Consider the following 23,320-nt stretch of genomic DNA (forward strand, 5'->3'; position numbering starts at 1 on the left):
ACCATAGTTCCCGCTTGGACCCCGCCCCCACATACATCATCACAACCCAGCAACTGGGGTGCCCCACCCTGGTGAACACCTAAGGCTCTACCCCTAATATGTAACAAGCACAACAAGACAAAAAAAAATGGCCCAAACAGAAGAACAGATCAAAGCTCCACAGCAAACACAACTAAGCAACCAAGAGATAGCCAACCTATCAGATGCACAGTTCAAAGCACTGGTGATCACCATGCTCACAGAATTGGTTGATTTTGGTTGCAAATTAGATGAAAAAAACGAAGGCTACACTAAGTGAAATAAAGGAAAATACACACGGAACCAATAGTGATGGGAAGAAAACTGGGACTCAAATCAATGGAGTGGACCAGAAGGAACAAAGAAACAACCAAACAGAAAAGAATGAAGAAACAAGAATTCAAAAAAATGAGGAGAGGCTTAGGAACCTCCAGGACAACTTTAAACATTCCAACATCCAAATTATAGGGGTACCAGAAGGGGAAGAGGAAGAGTAACAAGTGGAAAAGTTATCTGAACAAATAATAAAGGAGAACTTCCCCAATTTGGCAAAGGAAACAGACTTCCAGGAAGTCCAGGAAGCTGAGAGTCCCAAAGGGGTTGGACTCAAGGAGGAACACACCAAGGCACATCATAATCACATTAGTCAAGGTAAAAATGAAGGAGAGAATCCTAGAAGCAACAAGAGATAAAGGAGACAGTACCCTACAAAGGAGTTCTCATCAAACTGTCAGCTGATTTCTCAAGAGACCCTGCAAACAAGAAGGGGCTAGAAAGAAGTATTCCAAGTCATGAAAGGCAAAGACCTACATCCAAGATTGCTCTATTCAGCAAAGCTTTCATTTAGAATGGAAGGGCAGATAAAGTGCTTCTCAGATAAGGTCAAGTTAAAGGAGTTCATCATCACCAAGCCCTTATTTTATGAAATGTTAAAAGGACTTATTTAAAAAAAAGAAGATAAAAAACATGTATAATAAAATGACAGCAAATTCACAATAATTAACAACCAAACCTAAAACAAAAACAAAAACAAACTAAGCAAACAACTAGAACAGGAACAGAACCACAGAAATGGGGATCATATGGAGGGTTATCAACAGGGGAGTGGGAGGAGAAGAGAGGGGAGAAAAGGTACAGAATAAGTAGCATAGATAGTAAGTAGAAAATAGGGAGGGCAAGAATAGTATGGGAAATGTAGAAGCTAAAGAATTTATAACACATGGACATGAACTAAAGGGGGGAATGTGGGTTGGAGAGGGTTTGTAGGGTAGAGAGGAATGAAGAGGGGTAATGGGACAACTGTAATAGCATAATCAATAAAATATATTTTTAGAAAATTATTTGTTATGGGAAGATGTCTTGTGCTTTACAGGTTATTTAGCAGAATCCCTGGTGTCTACCCACTAAATCTCCCTGCTGTGTCAATCAAAAATGTCTCTAGTCATTACCAAATGTCTGCTCAGGGGCAAAATCACTCCCAGGTGAGAATCACTGATCTAAGCTTACAACTTCACTATCATCTATACATATACATATACTATATACATATATTGCTAACTCTCAAATCTTTATCTTTAGCCCATAGCTCTCTCCTGAACTCCTGACACATTTCAATCAATTGTTGACTAACAGTTTTTGGACATCAAATTGAACGTAAACCTTAACTAATCACTGTTTTTCTAAAATTTATTCATTTTTTCCTGTCTGCTCCATCTTGATGAATGTCACAACTAAATACACAGTCACCACTCCAGAAATCCAGGAACAATCCTAAAGACCTCTTTCTCACTGATACTCAAGGAATTACTAAACACTGTTCATTCAATATCTTTAATACCTCTCAATTAGTGCCTTACTCTTCATTTCTAGCTGCCACAGACTTAAATCAGGGCTTATCACATCTCACCTGGATCATTGTAACAGCACCCTATCTTCCCTACTGCCCATATAGTTCTATTACCTTTCCTCTACAATGTTACCAAAGTGATCTTCCTAGAATGCAAGACTGAGTGTCACTCCCTTCCCTAAAGTCCATGACAGCTTCTGGTAGCCTCTGAATTACACTCAGCTCAAACAAGAACAAGATGGCATTAATGACAGGACCCTCACCTACCTTTCTGGTCCTAGTTTTACTCTTGAAAGTAACCCACAGAGACTCTTCACTTCTGCCATGCCAAACAACTTGCATTCTGAAAGCTTTTAACACATGATAGTTCCTCTGCCTGGACTATCTTCTTCACTTTCAATCCCCTTCATACAACAAACTGATAGCTCATCCATTATTCAAAACTTGAATAAAAAATCATGTCCTCCAAGACGCCTTCTCTAAGTTCCCAGTTTGATTTAGAGTCACCATCTCTAGGTTCACAAAGAATCATACTTAACTTCTATTCCAGCATTTACTTATGCTTATGATCATCAGCTGGTGTGTCTTGCTACAAGCTCCTGAGAGCAGAAATCAAATACTGAGTCTGTTCAAATACACCATGAAGCTTTGGGTAACGCTCTTCCTGTGGACAATGTGGCATTCAATGTCAAGATTATGACTGTCAACCTCCTGATTAATATGGCGGCATAGGCAGACATGGCTCCCCTCTTCATACAACCACATAAAAATTACAACTAAAATATAAAACAACCATCACTCAGAACCATCAGAAAAAATAATTTGAATAGAATTCTGACAATTATGGAATTAAAGAAACCACATCTATCCAGTCTGGTAGGAGTGGCACAGACGCAGAACAGGCTGGTCTCTCACCCATGTGTGGTGAATAAAAATTCAGGAGGGATATCTCAGAAGCAAGGAGTCTCAGCCTACACCAGGCCACCCAGCCCTGGGTTTGAGTGCCAAGAAGATAAGTCACAACTTCTGGCTGCGAAGACCAGTGGGGATTGAGTCCATGGAAGAAACTTCTGGAGCCCTAAGCAGTTCCTCATAAAGAACTAACTCACACACAAACCCACCTAGTCAGACTCACTTCCTCTGAGCTCCAGCACCAGGTGGCACCTTCAAAAGCACCAGTGACATAATGGGAGAAAATGAAGTATCTGGTATCAGGGCGAGGCAGAGGCCATTGTCCCTTTTCCGAGCTCTCTCCCTGCAGAGCCATGGAGCCAGCAGGGTGATGCCATATTTGAGACTCCATCAACCTGGCTAACACTGCATGACCCACCTTGAAGATCCCCAGAGACTCTGCCCCACCCAAGCTGCTTTTTTATATAAATGGCTGGTCTTGGCTCATGCTAAACAACTTCCTAAATCCTATCAAGCAAGCAAGAGCTGGTTTCAGTGAGCTCCAGGCCCTGCACTAGCAGCAGGCAGATTAGTTTCACTGCTTGGCCTCACATGGGAATCTCCAAGCTCAGCACAAATAGCAGCCATCTCAGAATGTTTTATAGCTCAGGAAGGGCAGCCACTGGGGAAAACACAGGAGAGGGCTGACCTTGTTCTGCACCACCCAGGAAACCCCAGGACTAGCGCACCCAATGGACAACTACAGACCACCTCAGAGCACAGCCACCCTGCCCTTGCACAGTTGATCCTCCATAGGGGGTGGAGGTTGGTGGTAAATGATCAAAGCCAATCCTTGCAGTTGACTGGCCTGGGTAAATCCCTCCCATTGATCTACCAACAGCAACCAAGCCTCAACTGCAAGGGGAGGGTATACTCAGCCCACACAAAAGATGCACCTCAAACACCCAGCTTGGGTGATAGGGGAGGCTGTGCCACTGGACCCTATAGGACACCTACTACATTAGGCCACACTACCACTCATGGAGTCAAAACAGCTCTGCCTAATACATAGAAACAAACACAGGGAGGCTGTCAAAAAAAGAAGACAAAAGAAACATGGTCCAAATGAAGGGACAGATCAAAATTCCAGAAAAAGAGCTAAACAAAATGGGGACAGCAATCTATCAGATGTAGAGTCAAAACACTGGTTGTAATGATGTTCAATGAACTTAGTGAGGACCTCAACAGCATGAAAAAGAAGAAGCAATCAGAAATGAAGCATTCACTAATTGAAATAAAAAACAATTTACAGGGAAACAACTGTAAAGTGGATGAAGCCAATGATCAAATCAATGATTTGGAACATCAGGAGGCAAAAACAACCAATCAGAACAAAAAGAAAAAAACAGAATCCAAAAAAATGAGGACAGTATAAGCAGACTCTGGCACCCCTATGATTCTCATCATAGGGGTGCCAGAAGCAGGAGAGGAAGAGGAAGAAATTAGAATTCTATTTGAAAAAATAATGAAAGAAAACTTCCCTAATTTGGTGAAGGAAATAGACATGCAAGTCCAGGAAGCACAGAGAGCCCCAAACAAGTTGGACCCAAAGAAAAACACACCAAGACACATCACAAGTAAATTGTCAAAGATAAATGATAAGGAGAGAATCTTAAAAGCAGCAAGAGAAAAGCAGAGTGTTACCTACAAAGAAGTTACCAGAAGACTACCAGCTGATTTCTCAAAAGAAACTCTGCAGGCAAGAAGAGGCTGGCAAGAAGTATTCAAAGTGATGGAAAGCAAGGACCTACAATCATCCAGCAAAGCTATCATTTAGAGTGGAAGAACAGATAAAGTGCTTCCTAGACATGGTAAATCTAAAAGAATTCATCCTCACCAAGCCATTATTACATGAAATGCTAAAGGGACTTACCTCAGAAAAATAAGAAGATCAAAAATATGAACATTAAAATGGCAACAAACTCACAACTACCAACAACTAAATCTAAAAAAAAAAAAAAAATAAGGAAACAACCAGAATAGGAACAGAATCACAGAAATGAAGATCATATAGAGGGTTATCAGTGGGGAGTGGGAGGGGGAAGGATGGGGGAAAAGGCACAGGGAATGGTAGGTAAAAATAGACAGGGGATGTTAAGAGTAGTGTAGGAAAGGAAGAAGCCAAAGAACTTGTATGTATAACCCATGGACATGAACTAAGGAGGGTAGGATTGCTGGAGGTAAGGGGTATATCAGGTGGAGGGGACCAAGTGAAGAAAAACTGGGACAACTGTTAATAGCATAATCAATAAAACATACTTTAAGAAAAAAAAAAGAACCTGTCTGTCAGAGATGTTCATCCTGCCCACGTGCCTGGGCTGCGGTTTGTTCCCCAGCTGGGGAGCATACAGGAGGCAGCCAATCGAGGTTTCTCTTTCACATTGATATCGCTCTACATTTTTTCCTCCTTCCCTTCCCCTCTCTCTTAAAAAAATAAATAAATAAATAAAGTTCATCTGTGCAATGTGGCTGGTGACAGCAAAAATGACCCACCAATGGAAAGAGCTGGCTTCATAGCTCAGACTATTAACCTGAACCACCCAGGCCAAATCAGTGCTGGACACGCACCTGTGCTGGATTGTCACACAGCTCATATTGCTTGAGAGCTTGCTGAACTAAAGGAAAAGATTTATTGTCATTCTGGAAAAAAAGCTGCAAGATAGCCCAAAGTTTCTGAAATCTGGTGACACTTCCATTGTTGACACAGTTCCTGGTAAACCCAGGTGTGTTCAGAGCTTCTCTGACTATCCGCCTCTGGGCTGTTTTGCTGTTGCTGACATGAGACAGATAGTTGCTGTGGGTATCATCAATGCAGTGGACAAGAAGGCAGCCAGAGCTGGCAAAGTCACCAACTCTGCCCCCAGAAAGCTCAGAAGACTAAATGAATATTTAGTGCTAGCTAGTTAAGTTGTAAGAAATTTTTAAAAGATGCCTTATTTGAACGTGCATGTGTGTGTGTATGTGTCCTTTTTCAGCCATAGAATCTGTGAGAAACATATACTTCTAAAAAGCCCCAGATGTTCTTCCAATGACTACAGTGTCTATTCATATATCCAAATAGTGCCATTTGAACTCAGGTCCTCCTGATAACTAAGACATCTCAATTTTTAGTTACTATTCTTGCCCAAATCAGACAATAAGAACATTCATGCTTATTGTGATGCTTCTCAGTCAGGTATTCAATATGCAGTAACAACTTGGGCAGTTATTTGTTTGAATAAGAAAGTGGCTTACAGATATATCTATCTTTATCTCTAATAACTATCAATTAAAACTTGGACCTTATAATCCCTACAATACACTATACTTAAAACTGACCAATATTATATGTCCCCCACAAACCCCAGTCATAAAGAAGCCAAATTTGGAGATCTAGACTTTGACACTCAACTTCCTGCTTCCATCCTCACATATCAGAAGCCCCACATGCATCACCCTCTTAGCCTCACTCCTCTTATATCAGCCACCACTGGGCTACCAGCTCCATCTGGGCTCTGACCAATGTCACAGAGGACCTACCTGGCCATACCTTACTTCAGGCCTATGCACTGTGTGCTTCTCACTTCCCACCCCAAAACTTCCATGTTGCTGCCAAAGCTGGGACATCACCAGACGCCATAGGACTCTGCCAGGAATCACTCATACAAAACTCAGAGTTAATACAGCCTGAGGTGAGACTTTGGTCGATGGACAATGAATACCATTAGATAAATTCTTCCCATTTTCTACCAGATAGACTCTCCTGAGATGGAGTTTATATAGCCCCATGCAGTCAAGCAATCTGTCACATTTAGCAGACAGCTTGACAACACATTTTCATATTGGCCCACTCTCCTTTTCTCCTCCCTCAGTCTGGTTTTGTACTCCCTAATACATTCATTAACAATGCACAGGGCTCTGCTTTCTCAGTAACCCAGTTTAAGACATTCCACCACTTCAAAAAAAGTATGTGGTTTGTATATTACAAGGGAAATCCCAAAGCCCATTAAAATGCAAGCTGTTATTTCTGCTTTCTTTTCCTTAATTGAAAGACCTCAGAGATAGCAGAATAAAATCAAAACCTTACTGTCACTGCTTCCTCACTCACCACTTCTCCTAACCCATTACAAATACCAATTTCCAGAATAAATAGCCTCAAATTAGATCTTCCTATTAGCATCCATGTACTATTTTAGCTTGGCAATGAGAATGGTCTGAAGAAAGAATGCTGAGCTACTAGTTCTCTTTCTCCAGGCTGTTCATAGTCCCAGAGCTGTCTTTTCCACCAGGGCTCAAATTCAGGCCCCACAAGACTCTACCTGTTATAAGAAAGAAGAGCAATGCTCAGCATTTCAAAGGTATGATATGAGGCAAGACTGGCACTGCCTATCACACTGAAATGTCAGCAATCATTTCACTTTATATAACAACTCTCAAAAGTCAAATTACTTGCTATATAGTTCTTTCTTTTTCCAACATGGGAAAAAAGTAAAAAATGGAAAAAAGAAGTATAAGACAGTCACTCAGATATATCACTAAGATTAGCTGCTTAGATAGTGTCTTAAAACTGTCTTATTTTTCATAAAAAATATATATATTGTTTGCCAATTAAGTTACTCATATAACCAAAGCAGAAAATAAAGTATGCAGTAAATGTACAAGAAACTTAGCAAGAAGCTTATTTATTTATTCAACTGGGATTTATTGCATATCTCCTACATACCATGCATCAGGGAAACAAACCAAGAAAGATAGCCCCTGCCTGCTCTGTGGACCCAGTATTGTCTAATACAGGACATAGGGAAAAGCTCAACTGATAACTCAAAAACTCTATCCTTATAACAGCAATAAGGAGGAGACTGAGGAGCCAGAGAAGGTGTTATGGAGGAAGAAACATTAAAACTGAGACCTGATGAGTAGTAATTAGTTGTGGGGAAGGGCTGGAAGACAGTAGAGGTGGAAGGCACTTCAAGCAGAGAGAATAAAATACATGAGGGTCCTGAGGCAGCACAGAGCATGGCATTTTTGAGGAACAGAGGCCTCTGTAACTGGTGTTCACTGAGTAACAAGGCAGATTTGTTGGAATTTAGGCTGTAAAAGTACATAGAAGGAAAAGACCAGATTGATCCTATAGCTTACAATACTGGTAATGTTAGAAATTGTAATACTGGTAATGATAACATTAAGGATTTAAAAAATAATAACTTAGATCACTTGCCATGATATGAAAATATAATTTTAGGATATAATTCATAAAAATTTGTAGCTAGTGAAGTTTCCAAACTGAAAATTAGAGATGGTTTATAGTTATCGCTTATAGCTAAGTTTACTAAGTCCCACTGAAACACCACTATTCTATTTTCTCCCAATTCTGTAATGATTTCTGTTTTAAAGCATAGATTGATTCACTGGGTCAATACTGTAAATAATATTGAAGAAACTCTGTACTGTTATGTCTGGTAGCGGTATTATTGCCAGAGCAAATTTATCCCATCCTTTTTTTTTCAATTTTTTCATTGTGGTAAAATATACAAACATAAAATTTATCATCTCAAGCACTTTTAAGTGTCTAGTTCAATGGTATTACATATTTTCATAATGGAATCCAACCATCACCACCATCTACCTCTGTAACTCTTTTCATCTTGTAAAACTGAAACTCCACACCTATTATACAGTAACTCCCCATTTCTCCCTCCCCCCATTCCTGGAAAGCACCATTCTAGTTCCTGTCTCTGTGAGGTTGCCTAAACACCTCATATATGAGGAACCATAAGTATTTCTCTTACTGTGACTAGCTTATTTCAGGTAGCATAATGTCATCTTGGTTCATTCATGTTGCAGGATATGTCAGGATTTCCTTTCAAGGCTGAATAATATTACATTGTATGTATATACCACACTTATTTATCTATTCATCTATTGATAGACACTTGTGTAGCTTCCACAATATAGCTATGGTGAATAATGCTGTTATGAACATCAGTATACAAAATCTATCCAATTTTGATAAGCAAGATTTCATTTCAATCCATTATTCTATATGGATGCATACCAAACACACAAAACTAGAGCAGAAGTCCAAAAGAAAATGAAAAAGATGCCTTATTTCATTGGGTTTTTTCCTGGGGGTTGGGGTGATAGAGGGGGTAGTATGTCTAACTTCTCCTCTTTAGCCTCCAGTTAGCCTCACAAGTTCGAGATCATAATTTTTCACTATGATAGTATCAATATTAATGGCCTCTTTCTTTTTCCCATAGGGTTCCCAACTCATGAATGAATATTCCCCACATCTTCCATTTTCAAAACTCATTTGACAGGCTGCTTTCACCAAACTACTTTCCTTTTTAAATGCTTTACTTTCTGTTAACCTTAAAAAAAGTAGCGTATGTTTTGTTAAAGTATCCCCAAAAGGATTCCAAAGTACCTAGTGTATGTATTAAAGTAACTATGAATCAACAACAATAAGGCCTATTTTAAAAAGCAAAAATTTTGCAAGGCACATAAAAACAGTGTATTACAAATAAAATTGCAAGCTAATCCTACTACTACCTAACAATAGTAAGTTCTTTTATTTTTCTCATCTGAGAGAAGAAATGGAAATGTGCTGATAACTTTGAGAAACATTAAAAATCACCAAAATGTTAAGAAATACGGGGAGAAAGGTTTCTGTTTGTTTGTTTGTTTATTTTTTTTTAACCAGGAACTAGACTGGAAAAAAGAAATATTAAGTACAAACAGCCTTAACAAATATGGTCCCATTACAAACGTACTTTACTACTAATCTAACATCATAAAGACAGCCCTTTGATACAAGTCAAATGTGAAAGAGGTATAAGAGACCACCAATCTTGTCTTGCGGCAGATGTTAATCATAAACACAAAGATGCATGGCCCATTTGACACACATACAGCTACACCTGGCCAACATTATTTGATGCCATCCTGTGAAAGAAAGCCAAAATTAACAGACGGTAACTATTAAAATATACTTAGTTGTTCTGTGATTAAATAACGCATCCTTCAATGAGTTTACTTGCTACAACCCCTGAGTTTGCAGCAGAGCAAGTAAAACTCCAAACACAGCTGGCTGTTCTTCACTCAGGATTGTCAAAGGGAAAGGAAAAGGGTTTTACCACACTAACAAAGATATTTAGTTCGGGTCTATTCAATGACCTATGCAAGAAACATGAGCCAAGCAGAAAGATAGACGGACTTTTTTTTGATAAAGTACAGTGATAGGAGTATTCATAGAATATAGACCTCATCTCTGAGTTTTTCAGAGGTAAAAGCACCTAAAACCAGAGCAAACCAAACCAACTTTTCAATATCCCTTCAACCCATGATTATATTACAAATAGCACCTTGTCTTAATATTCTAGGTATGAAAGGTCATACAAAATAATTCAGGAAAGCAGCAAAGAAAAAGTCATTCCTGTAACACAGTGATTATGCAACACATCCCAAAAACTTTGCCAAAGATAATCAGAGGAACTGTAGTATCAGAGGAAACCCAAGGGGCCACAAGACAATGACCAGAAGAAGCAAATTATAAATCAGAAGCTTTGGGACCTGCACTGCATTATATTTTATCCATCCCAACAACTTCAATAGCACCCCTAATTCTAATCCCTGAAAGAAAACAGCAAGGTGACTTAAGAAATAAGTAGAGTTCACTCTCATTCTTCTTTTTTTTTTTTTTAAGATTTCATTTATTTGCCTTGGCTGGTGTGGCTCAGTGGATTGAGCGCTAGGCTGCGAAGCAGAGCGTTGCTGGTTCAATTCCCAGTCAGGGCACATGCCTGGATTGCAGACCAGGTTCCCCAGAGCATGGAGCACAAGAGGCAACCACATGTTTCTCTCCTCCTCTTTCTCCTTCCCTTCCTCTCTGTCTAAAAGTAAATAAGTAAAATCTTAAAAGAAAAAAGAAATTTAAAAAAAATTTCATTTATTTATTTTTAGAGAGAGGGGAAGGGAGGGAGAAAGTGAAGGAGAGAAACATCAGTGTGTGGTTGCCTCTTGTGTGTTCCCTACTGGGGACCTGGCCCGAAACCCAGGCATGTGCCCTGACTGGGAATCAAATAGGCAACTGTTTGGTTCACAGTCCAGCATTCAATCCATTGAGCCACACCAGCCAGGGCCACTCTCATTCTTTATACATTTAAATTACCTTTAAGAAATTTTAGTCACTTCCTTGTAGTTCTTACTGGAGATGAGTGCTACTATAAAAGGTCATTTGCCCAAGCTGATTTTCTACTTCTCTGTTTCATAAGCCCACACACAATTCGCAGACTTGAAAAATGCTTAATACCTAAGGACAGATAGAATACTGTCATGAGTGCAAATTTCTATCCCCCAACAACAGAACAGATGAGTGGATCCTCCTAAAAAAAAAAGTCTCCCATTTAATCATTAATAAGCACTATGCCATCCTCAACGAAATTACTTAACACTTCAATTTTAGTAACCTGTCTCCACAGGCCTTAAAATTTTCCCACTCTATTAGCTAAGTACATTAAAAGACATCCTTTAGTAAAACTAAGTAGTAATGAATTCTTAAGTATTTTGAAAGTGATTTATGATCACAAAACTGTGAAAGAAAGCAGATTATTTCTACCAGTAAGAGGCATTTAAGAAAGCTGAGTGAAAATCCTTAACGTGGTCACATAAAAGAATATTTACATTAGTGAAAGGCAGCGGCATATCTCCGTGTGCAATCACCACTGATTCACTTGCAATTTCAATTGAAAAACCTTCCCACTCAATAATTTCTAGCACTATAATTTGGCTATACTGTAATATGAAATTTGAATATCATGTTATTTAGAAAGTTAAAAAAGACAAATAACTGGTATTTGTTCTTTTTTCTTAAAAAAAAAGTATGTTCGTGTTTAGATGACAGTTTCCCCAAATGCACATGGATTTTACTCTAACCTCCATTAGTTTCCCAAAGCAACTGATCATTTGCTGTCATTACAATGTCAACCTGTTGAGGGTTTTGTATAATGCTCTTTCTACAATCTGGCTAGACTTTCCATTACCAAAATTCTGCATAAAAACATATACACATCACTACTGTCATTTTTAAGCTTAGAGAAAGATTCTCAGCTTAAGGAACTCAAAACTATTACAAACTTAAATTTCTCTCCAATTACTGAATTCACTTCTCTAGAATCAAATATTAAATTTTTCTTGGTAATCAAAGCTAAAATCTCATATAACTTCAGAAAGTGTGGTTTTTCTACAATCTTCCCTCCTCAAAAAAAAATATATATATGAGAATGTGAATAAGCATATGATCTGCAAACCCTAACAAGAAAATCTAAAATAGACAAATTGACTAAAACTACATCACCATATGTGTGTAAGTAATGAGAAAGGAAGAGTCCTAAAGTCCCACTGCCCCTAAGAGCGTCCAGCTAAGTCCAAGAACAGAGGAACAAATACAAAGCTGAGACTCCACTCACTGGACTATCTCCCCAAAATCTAAAATGCTGAAAACAAATCTTTCATAGTTTTTCTTTATTGTCAATTCGATTTCACATCACATTGTATATTCTGTAACAGAGGGTAAAAAAAGAGAAAATTAACATGATAAAATGTAGGAATGTCAAAATGATGCCAAGTAGTGTAATAGTGGCAGGTTTATCTAAGATTCAAAAAAAGAACTTATAAGTTGGGCTTTTAAGAGTCCACAATCTTTTAAGTGAATGTGTGAACAGCTCAGTTTATTTCTTGGGGGACTTAAAATCAGCATGTCAACACACAAGGTATTCTTTTCAAGCTTTTCAGGGTTTCCAGTAGCTCATCTTTACCAGAAAGCTATGCAATGGCAGCCAATTTGCAAACATCAAATTTAAGATTACAGCTTCAGTAAAACAAAAAAGGAAATTAAAGCCCACATCAAGCATTCATGTTGGCATGGACTGAACAGACTGCTGAAGAAAAGACTGGCAGCAGGGCTCCGCTGGCCACCACTCATGGGCTGCATGCACCCGTTTTCACATTACTTTAATCAAGAAACAGACATAATATGTCTATCATTTAACGCATGCAAATTCATTACTACTTTTTTGTGAAAGCTTGGCTCACATCACATATGTGCAAACTATGTATGCATTCCACTGAAGGGACAAAGAATAAAGAAATTAGAATAACTTAGCTTTTTAAGTTTACAGTTTGATGAAGCAAGAAAACAACTAAGTGATAGCTTACAATATAAAACTGCCAAGGTCAATTTTATCATCACTAGATCATCAAGTTTCCTTCAAAAATTATTAAGTAGAATCCTTACTGTCTTATAAATAATTATTCAGAATTTAACACTGTAATCGACTCTACCAACTAAAACACAAACAAAAGTACCTTAAACAGCAGACAACGTCTATAACTAACTTCTAATGGCAACAACAACAAAAAATACTTCTAATAGGCGCATAGATGATCCTATAGTCTTCAATAAATGCAGTCGTTCTGTTCTACATACATGGAAAATAAAATCCCAATAAGAAGACTACTGAATAACAAAAAGAAGTTATTCAATTTTATATTCATTATAAATAGAAATAAATTTTAATAAGCTAATTTCACTTAAAACTATTTTTCAAGAAAAGTACTACTTGTTCCCATTTTTCATTTCTTGATCATAGTGTTTTCTTGTTCTTAAAGCTCTATGTTTGATAGCTTTACGATAAAATATAATCATGAAAATAGTAAATATTAAAGATTTACTCAAAAACATTACTCTGTCCTAATAATGGCACTGAAAGCTGGGGAAAGAAACTAACGTTCTGAGGTTTTATTGGAGTTTTTTAAACACTTTAAGACAAATATGACAAAAATCTGATTAAAGAAAATAATTTTCATCTCTTCTAACACAAATATATACTTTCTTTCACATACTCTCACATATCCACACATTTAATATTAAAAAGACCACAGTGATGAGCTAACTTTTGATCACTTACTATGTGCCAGGTATTGTGTTAAATGCATTATACTTACAGCAATTTTGTAACTGAGTGACTACTCACAGCAACTGTTAACCCTATTTTACATTTGGAGGGCATGGACGTTGAGGGACAAAGAAGTTAAAAATTCACTCAAAGCCACAGTCAGTGACAGAGCTGGAATTCAATCCAGGCAGTCTAGCTTCATATCTGATTTCAGAATTATTATATTATACTGCATAGACATGGCACATAATACAACGCCTTACTTTTATTTAGTAACCAACAGGTACTAAATACAAGTGTAACTATATTATCATACTATTTATCTCATTTTACTTACTCTGTGATAATTCTGGATTTCCTTTCAGATTCATCATCTTTGGAATCGACGGTCCATACACATCCACATCTAACAAACCAATTGCCTTTGACTGTATGAAAACAGAATTTATCGTAAGATTATTCCCATTCTTCATCTAAGTTAAAGCACATAATAGTAGGTCTGACTATAGAAAAGACAATCTGCAAAATATTCCAAATTCACAACTTAAAGTTTCAAAGCAACAGTAAGTTAACAGATAATAAACTACTTAGGGTAAATAATTTTTGTTGGTTTACTAGAAAACTAAGCAGAAAAATCTACTGCATGCACATTGCGGTTCAGATTTCCCATAGTTTCAAATAGACTGACTTTTTTATCTAAGAACTAACAAATTACATGCACACAATGTTAAAATAATGATTTAAATGGCCAACAATACCCCAGGAAGATGCAGCATTAACTTTTGGAAAGGCCACCTAACACAACAAAGAATGCAGAAAAGATTTTTAATCATGGAAACAAGATCATAATTAAACAAGTGAGAAATTCTGATGCAGATCTGGCATGGAAATGCTCAAGAGGATAGTGGCTGACATAATACAGAGACAACCTCCTACTGGCAAGCCACAGGTAGCTAGCTACTACGCAACCCAAGGCCTTCTGGAGATTCGTGAACAGCTAAATCTGTTTTCTCTGATGATCCATCCAGCTGCCCAAGGGCAGAATATCCTGACTGTTCTCTTCACTAGCTGCCAGTTAATCATCAGCTTAGTCAAAGAAAGGAAAATAAAACTATTCCCAAATATGTCTTTTATTTTCTTCTCCCTCTCCTCTTTCTCCTTTGATATATTAAATCAATCTGTTATTGGTTATTCTCATATACAAATAAACTGCATGCTAATACTAACTATATACCTTTGAGTTACGTTTCACCAAGACTTACACTCTCTTCCTTCTCTCCCTGTATCCTGGCAAGGTAAAACATTTAACCTCTCAAAATATTTTTTTAAAAACTAAAGAATCCTCATCTTCCATGTTATCTACCTATTTCCAGAGACAAAATTACTTTTTAAACCTTGCTGTCTGGTTCCTATAAATACACAAAATAAGGTACATTCAACATTTATGTCCCTAATTTTATACTGACTCAAATGCAGTTCTAAGAAAACCATTTAATATCCCTTTGTGACTCACAGGGAGTAAAAGCTAGGGTTTAATATCTATCATTACCAAAATCTCAGCTTACTGTAAAATAAGTGAGAACACAGGAAGGATACTTACCTTTAAGAGAATGGTAGTAAACAAAATTTAGGTGTAATGAATTTAAGTATTAGCATTAAAAAGGCAGGAACATTCTATTAGAAATTCTGAGCCACTTTAATGCCTTTTGAAACCACAAGCAAAAGCATGTGGTTTAATTAAAACACAAAAAATATAGAAAAGAAGTGAAATTTTAGGATACTATAACTATCATCCTAGAATTTCACTTTTTTCTTATCTTCCGACACCTACAAAAAACTAAAAACTAGCACAAAACAACAGTAAATGCCCATAAAAACAAAAAAAAATAGTCTAAGATTTTTTTCCTTGCTCTCTTATATTATTACTAATTTTATAATAACTAGAAAGGGTTAGGTCCAGGTTTCAAATTGATCTAAAATTACTTGTTAAGGAAAATAACAGCTTTTTAAGTTTACATTTTCATGAAACAAGAAGACAACTAAGAGGTGCTTGCAATATGGGACTGGTAGGCTCAATTTTATCACTACTAGATCTTCAAATTTCCTTCAAAATGTTGGGGAGAATCTATCCTGTTTCAAGAAGAAAACTATGCCTGTCTAAAAGTGAACCATTAGGCAGAACTAAAGATCTACCCTAAAATTTGCTATAGTGGAAGTAAATTTTATATATATCTAGATGGTTGCTAATATACATTATCACATAAGAATAAAGAAGGGAGGGAAGGAGACTGCGAGATTTTAGAGTTCCTCTGCTTACTAGAGAATGGAACTAAGAACAAGGGAGACTCTTCTGTGTTAGGTTCTCTGCATCTTCTCCCTAGAGTACTTACCAACTGACCTAAATTTAGTAGCAATGCTTACAATATATCAAAAAGGAAAGAGGGGAGAGGAAGGTACAGAGACCAAAAGGGGGAAAGTAAAGAGAAAGAGAAAAAGGGGTAAAGGCAGGGAAGGTGAAAGAAAGAAAAAAATGGAGGGAAGTTAATCAGCAGTGTTATATTAAGAACCTGGATAAACTAGGCCATTACAGCCAGCACTGTGGACAAACCAGAATCTTTAAGAACATGCCATCCTAAATCACCCAAATAAACACCTAGACTTCCTCTGATTATATCTCCCCATTGCCTGAATTCCTTCTGGGTGCCAGGCACTCCACTAAGCACTTTATGTACATTTTCATTGACCCCTCACAGATGGTATTACACCTACTTATGGATAAGAAAGCTGGACACTAACAACTCAAAGTGAACTTTTCTAAAAATATTCTTTCTTAGAATGAAGCACATGAGAAATTAAACACAAAAATACCACCAGAACTTGAACAGGATCTGGCTACAAGATATAGACCAAGAGTCAGCACGCTTTTCCCAAAGAGCTAAAAAATAGTAAATATTTTAGGCTTTGTGGATCATTGAACCACAATTACTCAACACTATTATTATGGCACCACAACAGGCATAGACAATACGTAAATGAATGAGCACGGCTGTGTTCCAATAAAAATTTACCATACAGGCAAGATTTGGTCCATAGGACATAGTGTGCAGACACTGATTTAGAAAATAAAGTTTTTTATGACCAAGTTATTCCATCACCCAACAATGTAATTTTAGTAAAACCAAGAGCAGGAAGGACATAGACATCTCTTGTGCCAGAGAAGTTATCTCAGTAAAATTTTACCTTCTCATCCTTAACTGGCTAGTTTTTAAAAACAATAAAGAGTACATTTTTCAGGCTGTCTCACTTTCCAGTGTAAGTAAGTCAGCGTATCTTGCTTAGATTTTATATATCATGAATGAAATTGGTGTCCATTAAGTAGAAATACCAAAGCCTATAGTAATTAACACATATGTACTTTGAATTGGCATAGCTACTGAACTAGTAAAATTACTACAGCTACAAAAATTAGCTTATACACATTTGACGTCTAGATTTCAATAATGTTCAAAAGAGACCAAATAAATTTTGTTATTCATAATTTACTCCATTATTTTATTTTTCCACCATTATTCTAAATAGATTCCTATTTTAAGTGTATAAATAGTCTTTCAATTTAAATTTTGAAACAGTTTTATACTGTAGGAAAAATAAGCAAGGTGGAGGCTAATAAATAAATATATGCAACTGGGTGTCAAACCAGCTAAGTTCAATGAATACTTTCCACACACTCCTCCTAAAATAATTATATTTAGTAAAGAAAGCTCCCATTAGTATTTTCCTTATCTTTAATTTCAGCCAGGCTCAAAAGAATAATCATTACAGCCCCAGCTGGTGTGGCTCAATGGATTGAGTGCCAGCCTGCTAACCAAAGAGTCACTGGTTCAATTCCCAGTCAGGACACAAGCCTAGGTTGTAGGCCAGGTCCCCAGTAGGGGGCGCACAAGAGGCAACCACACACTGATGACTCTCCCTCTCTCCCTCCCTTCCCCTCTCTCTAAAAATAAATAAAATCTTTAAAAAAATAATCACTACAAAATCCTCACCAAATATACAACAGATAAAGAAAATGATTATTAGCAAAATTAACTATAAACTTACTATTGTAAAGTATGATTGCCATCTTTATTGTCACCATAAAACTTAACCTCATACATTGGTACCTAATATTATACTCTTTTTTCTGACTCTTGCATACTCAAAGTCAAGCAGGTTACATAAAACAAGACAGATCAAACCCCAAGATGCTATTTAGAATTCCGGATTTGTTTCCTTATAATTCATAATAAGCTGTAAAAGGTGGCAGAAAGCTGTGAAAACTGTAAAAGGTGGCAGAATTATTCAGAGTGATTATACTGTTTCATTATTACTACATGAAAGCTGCAATTTAAAAACCTACAAATTCTACTTTTTTGTTTGATTTCAAAGGCACTGACAACAGTTTTGATATTACTTTGTTCTTCCAACAGAGTTTACACTAAAGAAGACTGTAAAGCTTCATGACATGTTCCTTTTATCTATGTTATCTGCTAATAGAACCCATCAAAACATCACCTTAGAGTGGTCCCACCCCATTATTTGTAAGTAAACATTCATTTAGGACTAAGACCTATCTAAAGGTTGTCCTTTCCTTACAAATATTACATTAAGAATCCCATGTCTATCTGCACATTATGTTCCATTTAACTTTTGACCAGTAATTGAGATTTGTTCAATTTATAGTTGAGTCAAGCCTCATCTTTCCCCTCTCTCTGCCTTGCTTTAAATCAAGCTTCCATTCAGAAGAATTTAAATCTCTTAGTAGATAGCAATATGTTTCTTAGTTCTATTAGCTTGCATTGAATATAAATCCTACTCTCAGAACTAAAAATTAGACAAGGTGATAAGAAAATAATTTCCTACCCTTTATTGAAGGACTTTATAAAGTCTCTAAGTTCAGTCAGAAAGAGGAGAAACAAGGGCAACAGAAAGGAAAAAGTCACCTGGTTGGATGGAGCAAAAAGACAGATGAGCTCATGAACAGTATGGAAGAATTCCTAATGATAAACTAATTGCTTACAAAAGAGCTAAAAAAGTAAAACTGGAAGTGAAATAATAAATTTCACATTAAAGACTATCTTAAAGCAGAAAAAACCCTACAAGATCACCTTAGTCTTCTGTCTACTTCTTAGTGATGAAGAAACACTCCCAGAGGGAGTTAGCACAGCTGGGCATAGGATCCAAATCTCTCCCCAACTTACCTTGAAGCCTAACCAGCAACAATCACCAGTCACTCCACTTTATCTCTTTCATCTCATCCCCTAGTACACTCCCCCTTTTCACTCCACTCCAGACATACTGCCTTTAACACAACAGTGTCTTTAACACAACAGGCATACACCTGCCTTAGGACTTAAGTACTTGCTGTTCCTTCAGCCACGAATCCTGTCCCCCAGGTATCCTGGTTCTCTCTTCCTTCAAGTCTTGATCCAAACATCACCATGCAGTGAGTCCTGCACCGGCCATCCTATCTAAAATTGTAACTCCCTCATCACTACATCCAATAGTTCCTATTCCCCTTCCTGCTTTTTTCTTTCTCCTTTGCACCTATATCAATATTTAACATACTATATATTTACTTACCTTGTTTATTATATCTCCCCACTATACTGTTAATTCTATTAGGGGAAGGATTTTTATATGTTCAGTCCCCTACTGTAAGTGGAACCTAAAACAGTAAACAGTCATGGAGATACTCTGTTCTGTCCCAAGAAATTGACCCAGTACGTATGGGTTGGAGTCCAACAAACTGCATTTGTACCACTCTAGGGTACAAGATAACTACAACGTGAAAAACAATAATATAAATAATACAGGAAAGACAGAAACAAAATTTTGTACAAGGGTCCACCAATAAGATCATGGTTACGATAATCTACAGTAATCAATGGTAACATTGAAGAGTTGTAGAGTTTTTTAATTATAAAAAAGTAGTTAACATTCTGCCATATGGGAGAATAGTCGGTCACATTTTGTATGGGACATATATATACAAAAAAATAATTCACTGTTTATCTACAATAAAAATTCAATTGAATGGCTGTTCTATATTTTTATTTGCTAAATCTAGCTATCTTTCCCGAGCATCTCTTCTCAATACTGCAATCAGAATGATTGGATTGAAACATAAGTCAGATCACATCTGTTCAAAACCCTTCAGCCCTGGCTGGTGTGGCTCAGTGGATTGGGCACTGGCCTGCGAAACAAAAGGTCGCCGGCTCCATTCCCAGTCAGGGCATGTGCATGGGTTGAGGGCCTGATCCCCAGTTGAGGGGGAGCCAGAGGCAATTGATCAATGTATTTATTTCTCATACATTGATGTTTGTCTCCCTCTCTTTTTCCCTCCCTTCCCCATCTCTAAAAGTAAATAAACAAAATCTTTAAATTAAAAAAAAAAATTGAAACCCTTCATTTCCACACTTCCCCATTTCACTCATGTAAAAGCCAACATCTTTACAACAATTCACCAGACCCCATAAAATCTATCTAGTTCCCCACACCTTGCCTCCGAGCCCTGTTAATTTTCAGCACCTGTGAGTTCAGTCCTCTTCTTACCCCAGAAGTCACAGTGGCCTTTTTATTATTCCTTAAATAGTAAGCTAGACACTCCCACACATTGGCCTTTGAACTGGATGTTCCTTTTGACTGCCTGACACAATCTTCCCTAAAGGTAGTCACAGATTGCCCTTCATTCCTTAAAGGCTTTCTTTGCTCAATGTCTTTTATTTTCAGTGGTGCCCACCCCATTCTAAATTGCAAACACACCCTCACCTTCACTACTTCCCCTCCCCTTTATCCCAGACTACTTTTATTACTTTCTAACATACTATGTAAATTACTCAATTGTGATGTTCATTACCTATTCATTGTAAACTCCAAAAGGATAGTTATGTCCCCAAGCACCTAAAACAGTAAGCATGAAATAAATATTTCTTGAATGAATAAACACATGAATATATGAATGAACAAACGAATAAGCAAATCTCCATTTGTTCCTCTGTAGAATATCAGGATTTTTTACTATATGATCCCTAAATGTCTCTCTTAAGCTTTACTATTGAATGATTTCATGAAATTCTACTTTTTTTACTAACATTTTCAGTTATAGGGTTCAAAATTAAATAATGTACACAAGGTTAAACTATTCTAGTGGTAAAGAAAGGATCATAAATTTCCTTGAAGTCTATTCCTAACCACTATTTTTCCCCAAGAAAATCCAATATCATCTTCATTTTTCTATTAATCTCAACTCCAGGAAAATGGAACTTTATGAAGAAAATCTAGTGTAAAAAATGGCAATGGTAGGCTGCTATAAAAATATGAGTAAAATTAACAAAAAAATAAAGAAACAAAGTATATATATATGCGTGTGTGTGTGTGTATCCTAAATCTTTGAAAACTAAGCCACAACATGGTAAAAAGAGGGCACTATTTAAACCTGCTCACTGGCAAGATTAGATTCAATATGATTTCCAATATAAAGAGGCTGCACAGGAGTTCTGTTAGGGGTTTCTTTGTTTTTCCTTTCCAGAGCAGGATGGTCAGGACAAGAAGCAATTCCCTTAAGTCTCACATGTTCATCTAGTAAGTAACAAGGAAAATAAATTAAGGGTAAAACATCTAACATTAAGAAAATAAAAACTCTAAATCCTTGCCCTGTATAACTTAAAAAAAAAGTATTAATTCCCTTAGTAAATCTTTAAAAATCAGAGAAAAATTAGAAAGCCTTCTATCAACACAGTAATGCATAAAATGCAGAAAAAGATACTTCTAGACACTAAACCCTAATAATAAAGTCATCTTATTTATGACTTCAACCAGCTACTTTTTTGCCAGACCTAGAAACCTAACAAAACAAGAACTCTACCCAAGCCAGATAAAGTACTGCTGCAAAAACACTGAAAACCAACACCAATTTTTTCAGAATGTCCTTAATTAAACTGCAATGCAGGGAAGAGCATTTACAATTCTGATAGCAGCTCTTCCAAAGAAAAGCAGAGCAGCAATCACAGGAATCGGATGTGAACAGAGTACTTGATCCACACATCAGATTCAAAATCACAAGAGCCAAGCAGCTGGTTTTGAAACCCAGGCCTTCATATGCCCTCTGCTCTAGTCCTCTCAGTGACCCTTCCAACGCTGCCGCGCTGAGGATTAAGGGCTCTTTTTATTCCTCTAGAAGATGCGATGGGGGAAATAATTTACTGAGAGACAAAAATTGAGAGAGGAAAATGAGTGTGTGAGAGTCAAGTTGGGGTGGGGGAGAGGAGAAGAAGAATTAAGAAAAAAAGATTATTCTGTGAGAAATATCTGGATAACTTATTGACAGAATTAGATTATAAAATTCAAAGGATGTGCAATAGTTTTGCCACCAATATGTTCTAAATGAAATGAAACTAAGGAAGAATCTACTAAATGTAAAATTAGGGTAACCATTCTCTGTCTAACTCATAATCAAATTCAGCAACTTCCATGAACAAAGTGAGAGAATGAATTACTGGCAGCAAGCTGCACACTTCACCAGAAGAAATTTAAAAGGTAGGCCAAAGGGTACTGAGGAGGAACACACAGCCAACAGCTTCGCTAGAGCTATTCAAAACAAAATTGCCACTGCTTCTAATTGGAAATCTTAAAGCATGTTGTGCATTATGCTTTCTACCTAAAACCACATAGAAAGCAGAAAGGAAAAGCAGTTTGGGGCTTTTTACCTATCTAAACATTATCTTATAAAACAGTATTTTTATTTCATTATGTCGGTTGAGTGTGGTGCATGTGTCTATATGCATATGGAGGAAGAAGAGCAAGTAAGGAAAAATTCCTAATAAAAGATTGGCTTTAGGATTTATTATAACACACTTCACCCATCTATTACACCATTAATTTAAAAAAAGAAAACACGGCCTTATCTTTCATTTTAATATTTGAAATTAAGTTCCTTATCTAGCACACTGAATTAGTCTTAAAAGTTGCCACAGAGGTATACACACATGTCTCAAGTCAATTAATACTATTAATAAACATTAGTGGTTATCCACTAGCAATTTAAAAATTTAGACAATCTACTTAATCACAGATGGCATTCAGATCATGAGTGAAATTTTAAAATTATATTACACTGAGATATATATATAACTATACAACAAATTAAATATAAAATTCAAAAACTATGAAAAACCCAGACGGTACCAACCATGATTATTACCTACAAAACGATGTTATGAAAATATAATTATCTAAACCCAGGTAAGTTATATTTATGTAATTAACTTCAAGCTACTGTAATGCACAGTGTATTTTTAAATATCTCAGTTACCCCTTGATGAAATATTTTAAAGGATCAATAATGGACTTTTCTTTCAAAACATTAACACCGTAAAGTTAATTAACAGTTATTTTATTCATTCTAATGATAAATAGCAAATTTTTTTGACAAATGAAAATCAATGTACTTAATACCATATGAACCACACAAGTGATTACCATTTTAGGATTTTTAAAAACAACTAACACTAATAGCACAGTAGAATGCATGAAG

At 36.7% G+C, this 23,320-nt stretch overlaps 1 protein-coding gene across 2 annotated transcripts in view; it reads right to left on the reverse strand.

The window, feature by feature from the left end:
- Positions 1-23,320, reverse strand: part of NUBPL (nucleotide binding protein like) — a 243,544-nt gene that overhangs the window by 194,916 nt on the left and 25,308 nt on the right. The window contains exon 4 of one of the 2 annotated variants that reach the window (XM_028506993.2): positions 14,087-14,177. The exons of the other annotated variant lie outside the window; for it this stretch is intronic. Within the exon in view, the coding sequence (XP_028362794.1) occupies positions 14,087-14,177 (91 nt within the window). The remainder of the gene's footprint in view (positions 1-14,086; positions 14,178-23,320) is intronic. 2 annotated transcript variants of the gene reach the window in all.

The sequence above is a fragment of the Phyllostomus discolor genome, chromosome 1 (genome assembly GCF_004126475.2).
Source record: "Phyllostomus discolor isolate MPI-MPIP mPhyDis1 chromosome 1, mPhyDis1.pri.v3, whole genome shotgun sequence".
Taxonomy (NCBI): Eukaryota; Metazoa; Chordata; class Mammalia; order Chiroptera; family Phyllostomidae; genus Phyllostomus; species Phyllostomus discolor.